This window comes from Engystomops pustulosus, chromosome 3, assembly GCF_040894005.1.
Source record: "Engystomops pustulosus chromosome 3, aEngPut4.maternal, whole genome shotgun sequence".
Taxonomy (NCBI): domain Eukaryota; kingdom Metazoa; phylum Chordata; class Amphibia; order Anura; family Leptodactylidae; genus Engystomops; species Engystomops pustulosus.
The window spans coordinates 222,549,917-222,559,799 of record NC_092413.1 but is presented as its reverse complement, the minus strand read 5'-3'; the positions used below and the strand labels follow the sequence as shown (position 1 = coordinate 222,559,799).

Genomic DNA, 9,883 nt, shown 5'->3' with positions numbered 1-9,883 from the left:
AACTGGGAACTGAGGAGCTTCGGAGCCGAGGCAGAGATAAGCTGCGACGCAGCAACTCAGCAATATGGCCGCCGCCACCTTCTCCCTCGGCACAGGTCTCCTTCAACAGACCTACAAATGCAGTAGAGGAACAGAGGAGAGAGCCGATAGAGGAGGAAACTCCCGTGGGTGCTTCCCCTAATCATCGGGATGCCTTGGAACAGCTTCCAACAACTGACAAGGTACTAACTGAGTCAGCAATGAAAAACATGATGATAGCATGGCGCCAGTCTTTTCAATGTGATATCCACAAAATGTTGACTCCCATGAAAGCAGACATTGAGGCAATAGAACAAAGAACACACCACACAGAAGAAAAGATGGGAGAGATGGTTCGGTCACATAACGAGCTCATAGATGCTCATTATAACTTGGAAGAGGAGGTCAATAGACTCCAAGAAAAAATAGCTGACATAGAGGACCGATCCCGCCGAAATAATATTAAATTTCGAGGCATTCCGGAACTTATTCCTCAGAATGAGCTGACCCCGTATCTACAAAGATTAATGCGAGCAGTGCTACCTGAGTGTAGCACACAGGATCTATGCATCGATCGGGCCCACAGGCTACCGAGACCGAGACATTTGGATGATACAGTCCCTAGAGATGTATTAGCTCGCATTCATTTTTACACAACTAAAGAAAGACTGATGCTGGCGGTGAAAAAGAAGAGAAACCTTCCACAGCCGTTTCATGACATCACTTTGTACACTGATCTCTCAGCAGCTACACTCCGGCTTAGGAAGCAACTCCAGCCTATTACAGCTAAACTCAGAGACTTACAGATCCCGTATAAGTGGGGATTCCCAGTCAAACTGATTATCACCCGAAACGGCACGACAACACTGATCAGGACTCCGGAGGAAGGTATGAAGCTCCTGGGAAAATGGGGATTTCCTCCTGACAACTCGCCTCAACGCCAAAGAGCCCTACCACCAAGAGTTGAAGAGGAATGGCACACAGCAGGGGTGAAAGAAAAGAGAAGAAAATGAAGTTGCAGAGCGGTCTTGGCCCTTACTGATTGTGCCACTAACTACCAGACTGGTAACTACTTACACGAACTGTTGATTACTCCCCAAATTGTGCGGCAGAACGGCTGCAATGTTTATTTTTCTCTTAAATTTAAGGTGGACCTGTTGTCTGCCATGTTTGTTACTTAGATCTAATGCGGGCTTTAAGTTCTTAAGTATTGAAGGGTATGGATGTAATATCAAGGTCCAGATGGCTCCCCAGGAGCACTCACCTGTATATGGCTTAACTTCTAAAGCAGTTAAACCCAATGTCCCATGGGTATAAAAGTGTTATCCATGAATACCAAAGGACTTAATAGTCCTTACAAAAGGGCACAGATATGGAAGGACGCTCAAAGTATGTCATGTGACATAATCTATATTCAGGATACGCATCTAAAGCAATCAGATGCAAGCAGACTTAAAAACCCTAGCTTCCCCCATATTTATCAATCTCACTATCACACTAAGAGTAGAGGGGTAGCGATAGCCATAAAAGCATCAGTGGCATTTCAAGAAATCAAAGTGCTGAGAGACGTAGCAGGCAGATATGTAATGATCATATGCATGCTCAATAATGAACCTTATACGCTAGCATCTGTATACGCTCCCAATAAGCGCCAAATACATTTCTTCCGCAAAATCAAGCGAATACTACAAAAACATGCCCAGGGGGATATTATTCTAGGAGGGGATTTTAACAGTGTCCCGGATCCAGAGTTAGACTGCTCCTCCGCCTCAACGAGACGCACGCAACAACTGAGCAAGGAAATATGGCAGGCAGACTACTATGATATGTGGAGAGCACAACATAGCACAGAGAGGGATTACACGTTCCACTCTAGTGTTCATAATTCATACTCCAGAATTGACCTACTTTTAGTGAACAGATCTCTGATTACAAAGGTGGTTGATACATCTATCGAAACTATCACGTGGTCCGACCACGCAGCCATAACCCTTACTTTCTCAGACGCGCATGACCAGACCCCCAATTTCATCTGGAGATGCAATAATTACATATTAAACCATCCTAAATATAGACATATATTTGAGAGGGACTTGAAAGAGTATTTTAAGTTCAACCCCTCTTCGGTTAAAGACCCTATATTGCTATGGAACGCGCACAAGACCTATATAAGAGGCACATTTATCAAGCTGGGTATACAGGACAGGAAACAGAGGACAAAAGAGATTAGGAAGATTATGGACGAAATAAGCAGGCTAGATAATGAAAATAAAAAGGCTCCTGCACAAACTGAGGCATCAGCCCTAATTAAACAAAGGGAGAAACTGAGACTCTTACTAATGCATGTATATGATAAAAGGTTGCAAAAATCGGGAGCCTTGTACTATGCTGAGGGGGACAAAGCTGGTAAACTACTAGCAAAGCGCTTCAAGTCCAAACAGTTGAAAGCCAAAATCCCGTATCTTTATACAGCTGATAACAAAGGAAAGCTCCTCACACCCAGGGACATAGCCAATAGGTTCAGAAATTACTACGCAGACCTATATAACCTACGAGAAGACCCCTTTACGTATCAGCCTACACAAGAGGAAATCAAATCCTTTTTAAAAAATTTGAAGCTGAAGGCCCTAGACTCAGATCAACTAGAGGAATTATCACAACCTATAAGTAGTGATGAGGTTGCCAAAGCCCTTAAGGAGCTTCCATCTAATAAGGCCCCTGGCCCCGATGGCATCATAGGAGAATATTATAAGCTGTATGCTAGAGTATTATCAGAACATATGGCCACAGCTTTCAATCAGATGATTTCCGAGGGAGCCCTACCTAGGGAAAATCAGGAGGCGCTGATAGTGACAATCCCCAAGCCCGGTAAACCAACAGATAATCCCCAGAACTTCAGGCCCATTTCACTACTGAATGCAGACACAAAGGTCTATGCAAAAGTCCTGGCAACGCGGCTTATGAAATATTTACCTGGTTTGATTAGTAGCAACCAGGTGGGATTTGTCAAAAGCAGGCAGGCGTCAGACAATACCAGGAGGGTTATTGATTTAGTACACTACGTGGAGCGCCATCATATACCTTCCGTGTTGTTGGCACTAGACGCTGAGAAGGCGTTTGACCGCATACACTGGTCATGTGCCTTCTCGGCGCTCCGTGAGATGGGCTTTGGGGGAAACATAAAAAAAGCAATTAGAGCCTTATATTCAGCTCCATCGGCCAGAGTGTTTGCCAACGGGGTTCTATCGGACCCTTTTGAAATCACAAACGGGACCCGACAGGGTTGCCCCCTGTCCCCGCTGATTTTTGTTTTATCGCTAGAACCCCTGGCATGGGCACTACAGAACTCTCCATCAATTAGTGGAGTGAAAGTTGGAGAATTAGACCATATTATCTCACTTTATGCAGACGACATCATACTCTCCCTAACACAACCGGAGACCTCCCTAGAGTCGGCAATGGACATACTACAGAACTTTGGGAAAATCTCTTATTACAAGCTAAATAAGTCAAAAACTCAAGCGTTACCCATATTTATAAAGTCGGAGGTACTCTTTTACCTAAAAAACAAATACCTTTTTGACTGGAGAACGCACAGTTTGCAATATCTAGGGATACAGGTAACCCATCCTTCCTCGTCACTATATGTGGAGAATTACGAGGTCCTCTTAGATGCCATACAAAGGGAAGCTAAAACAATGCTAAATATGGAGGTATCATGGGTGGGGAGAGTGGCGGCATATAAAATGTTATTATTGCCAAGGTTGTTATACTTATTCCGTACTCTCCCGATCGCCTTGCCGGAAAGGTTCTTCGCCAGAGCCCAAAAAATAATGAATTCCTACATTTGGAAAGGGAATAGACCACGGATAGCGAGAGCAATAACAACTAAACACAAAAGGGTGGGAGGGTTGGGGGTCCCAGACATTAAGGGATACTATAGTGCTATAATTTTACAACAAGCGGCATGCTGGATGCAAACTAGTAACATCCTGCCATGGATGCAAATAGAAGCAACGATACTAGGCACATCAGATTTAAAGGCTATACTACTTGCCAGCCTGTGGTGTCCAAACACGGCAGTAAATCCTCTACCTCTGACACGTAACCTAATTAGCAATTGGACACAAGTGCAGAGGGAAGAAGCCAACAAGAAAGATACTCTACAAAGGTCAGGGATTACATTGGGCATGGTGGAATGCATGATAGCAGATATTGACCTCCAGAAATGGAAAGAGGCAGGTATCAAAACAGTTGCCCAACTCATGAAGGGAGACCATATACAAGATTTCCAAGAAATCCAGAAGCTATTCCACTTACCAAACTCAGCGTTATTTAACTATCTCAGACTTAAACATCTCTTGGATGCGATCAAGGGACTTACTCCATCGTACGATAAGCAGATGTGGCAATTACTCCAACTCCCCAAGAAGGGCCTACGCCCAATATACGCACACTTAACATCGTATCAAAAATGTCATAAACATTATACATATAGACTTTGGGAGAGAGATCTGGGAACTAGCATCACACCGAAGGAATGGGCCAGAGCAAACAAACTGACCCACAACTCCTTGAAAAGCACATCTCATACTGAGAACGCAATCAAAATGATGCTGAGATGGTACTACACACCTGACAGAGTTCATGTATCTTACCCCAATACCCCTCCTACATGCTGGAGAGGATGTGGAAGGAAAGGCACAATCCTGCATACTTTCTGGGACTGCCCCAACATAATCCCTTTTTGGGCAGAAGTTTACAATGTCCTGACCCAAGTCTTGGGACGAGATATAAGTAAATCGCCTGGACAAGCCTTGCTAAGCTTAGGGCTACAGGGATTCTCCTGGCTGCAAAGGACAATACTTTGTAAGATATTTGCAATTACCAGAATAATCATAGCTAAATACTGGAAAACCCCAAACTGTCCACCTACATCAGAATGGCTAGCAAAAGTCGACACAATTTATAACTACGAAAAGACGCTGTCATATGGTTTTTTAAAGAGCCAACCAATAGACAAAATATGGAACCAGTGGAAAACATTTAGAAAATTATAGGGATTCGCAGAAACGAACATACAAGGGCCCTGGCGGAGCGCCTTCCCACCCCACCATGCCGGGGAAACGCACTACAGGAGAGTTATTACTAAGCATTAGGATAACACCATACCTGGGATAAAACCCTGCCCACACAAATGACTGCCCGCTTTTTGTTTCTGTTTTGTTTGCTTTCTTTTTGATTTCCTCTAGGTTTAATTGCTGTTACCATTTTGTTAAACCTTTGCGAGTTTTCAGCTACTATAAATAGAAGTATGATCTATTCTAATACTGTATCCCAGTCATATAATGGAGCTATCAAGGAGTGAGGAATATGTAATAAGCAAGACAGAAGGAAATGCCTACACAGAGAGGCTTGGCACAGTACTTATTTTGGTATCACGGCATTACACTACAATTAAAGCAGATGTGAGACTGAGGGTGGAATTGTAAACGATATGTTAATGTCGATGTGAAGCATGCTCTTGTTATTGATGGGAATGTCTAAATCAAATTTTTCCTTTGTGTGAAATATGGAAAATTTTCAATAAAAACTATTTGAACAATAAAAAATGCATGCGTTTTTGGCAGTTTTTCCCAATTATCCTAATGACAACGGACAAAAATGGCCAAAAACGCATGCTTTTTTTAATGCATGCTTAAAAACGGAATCAAAAAGCTAATGTGTGACATCCCCCTTTGATGTAAAAAAGTGGAGCCTATCGACCCTTGGCATGACCTCCGACTACTACGTATGGAAATCCATAATTACACCCTTTTTGTGCTCAGCATCTTACTAGATCTCATCATTTAAAGTGTCACCACTAGAGGCCAAGCTGATCCCGTCTCTGTCATCCATCCATGCACCACTAGAGGTCACACACCGATACAGCGTCTGTGATGCGTCTTTCAATCACCACTAGAGGTCGTACTGACACCACGTCTATGAAAATCAGATATAAAAACGTAATTTCACATTACATCCGTACAAAAACTGTACAAAATAAACCCTACAGTGAACACCGTAAAAAAAATGAGAAAAACATGCAAAAAAAATTATATTTTCGCATCCAACTTCATAAAAAAAGGTTAAAAAGGAATAAACATTTATTGTCCTGCAAAAAAACGAAATAAACAAATAAAAATGTTATGCCTCTTATGAACATGGCGACGCAAAACAAGAACATTTTTCATCCAAATGAATTCTATATTCTGCAAAAGCGAGGCAGCTGTAAAGAAAGCAATCGCCATAATCGTGGTGACACATGGAATAAAGATAACACATTGGGGGTCATTTACTAAGGGCCCGATTCCCGTTTTCCCTACGTGTTACCTGAATGTTTCCGATTTGCGCCGTTTTTCCCTGAATTGCCCCGGGATTTTGGCGCACGTGATCGGGTTGTGGCGCATCGGCACTGGCATGCACGTGACAGAAATGGGGGGGCGTGGCCAAACGAAAACCCGACGGATTCTGAAAAACCGCCGCATTGAAAAAAAAAAAAGCGTCGCGGGACTTGCACTTACCTTCACCAGGTATAGGCCGGTGAACTTCAGGGCATTCCAGCGGGCCTCGGGGAACTTCCTTAATAAATCCCGGCCGGACCCGAATCCACCGCAGAGAACGCGCCGCTGGATCACGAATGGACCGGGTAAGTAAATCTGCCCCATTATTTTTATGGTACAGTGAACGCCCAAAAAAAAAAAAAAAAACTAAAAATCCTAAACCAGAATTAATGATTTTCTTATCACCACCAAGAAAGAGTTAATAAAATCTCATCAATTAGCTATTTAAACAATCCACATGATGTACGTGAAAAGTGGATCTAATCCCAGAAAAAAATAAGCCCCCATAAGTCCACATTACAAAAAATATGAACATTTTATAGCCTGTAAAATGTGACAATACAAATCTGCTCTGCATGGCGCCACTTTCCATTGTATGCCCGGCCGTGCGCCCATACAGCCATTACCAACACATATGGGATATCGGGAAACTCGGGAGAAATTGGGTATCAAAGTTTGGAGCTTTTATGCATTTAATCCGTTGTGAATCTTCAATTTTTGGGTCAAACTTTATGTATTGTAAATTCCACCTCCATTTTGGTTGAAGTTAACAAACTTCCTAAAGTTTGTTTCGCATGCATTAAGGGGTGTAGTTTCAATAATGAAAATGTGAAAAAAAATAAAAATAATGTGAAAAATTGCACCCACAATTCTGGCCCCTTAACAATTTAGAGAAAAGAGAGAAAAGAATAAAGAAAAGAGAAAAGAATTAAAAGCCATAAGAATAAAAAGCTAGAACTATCTGCCTGAAGAGCTAAAAATTTTGAACTTTGTTTTTTTTTTTTTTATAATTAAACGCAAAAGATATCATCCAAATTTTTCCATTAATTTGAAGTACAATGTGTGACGAGAAAACAATCTCAAAACTACCTGGATATGTTGAAGCGTTCAAAGCTTATAACCACTTATAGACACACAGGGCAGATTTAAAAAATCGGGCATGGCCCCGGAAGCCCTTAAGTGGCTTGGTCCTTAAGGGGTTAAAAATAAGCCATGAAAAATGTAATTTTCCCATTCACTTAAATATAGTAATCTCTTATTCAATTAAATGTATATTTTTTAATGGAAATTAACAATTTATTTATATTTTTTTAATAGAAATCAACATTGATTGAACAATATAATAATCTAACAACTAAGCATAATAAAAGTCAATGGGGCTCATTTACTAAGGGTCCGAATCGCGCATTTTCGTCGGGTTTCCTGAATATTTCCAATTTGCGCCGAATTGCCCCGGGATTTTGGCGCACGCGATCGGATTGTGGCGCATCGTCGCCGGCATTCACGCGACAGAAATCGGGGGGAGTGGCCGTCGGAAAACCCGACGGATTCTAAAAGACAGCAGAATTTTTTAAAAAATTGTGTAATCTCCAATAAACGTCTCAATAAGGCCATTGTACACAAACATTGTGGGGACGTATATATCTGGCCACAAATTTGCGGAGGGATATACAACCCCATAGGCACCTATGGCGCCCTGCCCGGTGCCAGGAAAAAGATAGGGCATTCCTTCTCTCCAGCCGAATGTGTGCTACACCTGAATCCCGGAACGGGCAAAGTACATGTTCGTTTGCGAGACACCTCGATGTGATGTCCAAATTCATCAAGGAACACGACCCTTACTCAAAGAGCAAAACCCAACATGTGATAAAAAAGTCTTCTTCACCTCTTTATTCTTCAGACTGTAGATGAGTGGATTTAGCATTGGAATGATCAGAACATAGAACACAGAGATATATTTCTCCTGGTCTGTTGAGTACTGGGAGGACGGGCCAAAGTACATAGTCATGGCCGAGCAGTAGAACATCACCACCACGATGATGTGTGAGGTGCACGTGGAAAACGCCTTGGATCTCTCCACCGACTGAATCTTTAACACGGAAGAAATGATAAAAACATAAGTTATGATGATGAAAGAGAACGGGAGAAGAAGAGTGAAAAAACTCATAGAAAATATCACAAGTTGGTTCATGTAGATGTTGTCACATGACAGCTTAACGACGGCGATGATCTCACACATAAAATGGTTGATCTTATTGGGATTACAAAAGTCTATAGGCATCAGAAGAGAAGGGACCACAGAGATTAAAAAACTCATGATCCATACAAAGGCCACTAGCCGATAACACACGACCCATCTCATCAACATGTGGTAATTCAGGGGTTGGCAGATGGCCATGTATCGATCATAAGCCATAAGAGCAAGTAATAAACACTCTGTGTCACCAAGGAAAACACTGATGTAGACTTGGATACAGCAACCACTAACAGAAATAATTCTACGGGTAGAGAAGAGGTCCACCAGAAGCTTGGGCATGGATGTCGAAGAATAACAAAGGTCAATGAAGGACAAATTACAAAGGAAGAAGTACATGGGGATGTGTAGCTGGGGGCTGATAAGGGTGAGGAGTATCATAAGACAGTTTCCAACCACAGTCACAAAATAGACGATCAAAAAGAAGAAAAATAAAATCACATTTACCAGGAAGTTATCCGAAAAACCCAAGAGAATGACTTCAGTGGCAAGTGTCTTATTGAAGGCATCCATCTATTGAGGATCGGGAGCTGGTGGCATCAGAACATAACTGTACGTTTATAAAAGAAAATACTCAAAAGATTCAAAAAATTTAGAATGAAATCTTACTCTCAGTTGGAAAATGTATCGTTAGTCCAAATTAAATGTGGAGGTTGAAACCAAGTTTACGACATGAACCTGAGAAAACTAAGTTCAAAATTGAAATCTTCATATCAATCAAACCAAAACTCTGCAACATGTTTAGACTGAAATATTGTCTTGGACGTATCATGAGAAGACCAACTTCAAGATTAAAGAACAGGAGGACACAACAAGATGAAAGGAGATAATTGCAGAAGTGACAAGGACTTGACCACAACACCGGACCTGGCTGAGAACATTTTCATAAATTCATGTAACGCTAAAATACAACAGGTCAAACTCATTAGACTAATCAGACAAAGAATTACTGATCGACCTTATGATCAACTGAAAAAAATATATTCAGTGGGTAAAAAGAAGAACAAACATCAGAATGCATCTAAGGATCATGGAGAAGTCATTAAGAAACCTAAAGACAAAAAAAGTCCCAAAATATTTAGTTAAGGTCTGGCTGGTGCTACTCAATATTAGTAGCAGGTCGCTTACATGGTAAGCTTAAGTAGATCCTAAACGTGCAGTATGAAGAGCCAAAGTCAAAACATTGGCAAGTAGACAGTGTAGATACGAAATAACTTTTTTGATCCCA

At 41.6% G+C, this 9,883-nt stretch overlaps 1 protein-coding gene across 1 annotated transcript; it reads right to left on the bottom strand.

The window, feature by feature from the left end:
• Positions 1 to 8,223: 8,223 nt before the first annotated feature.
• LOC140122974 (olfactory receptor 2B6-like) lies at positions 8,224 to 9,168 on the bottom strand. Its single transcript, XM_072144222.1, has one exon. The coding sequence runs from the start codon at positions 9,166 to 9,168 to the stop codon at positions 8,224 to 8,226; it is 945 nt and encodes a 314-aa protein (XP_072000323.1).
• Positions 9,169 to 9,883: the final 715 nt, after the last annotated feature.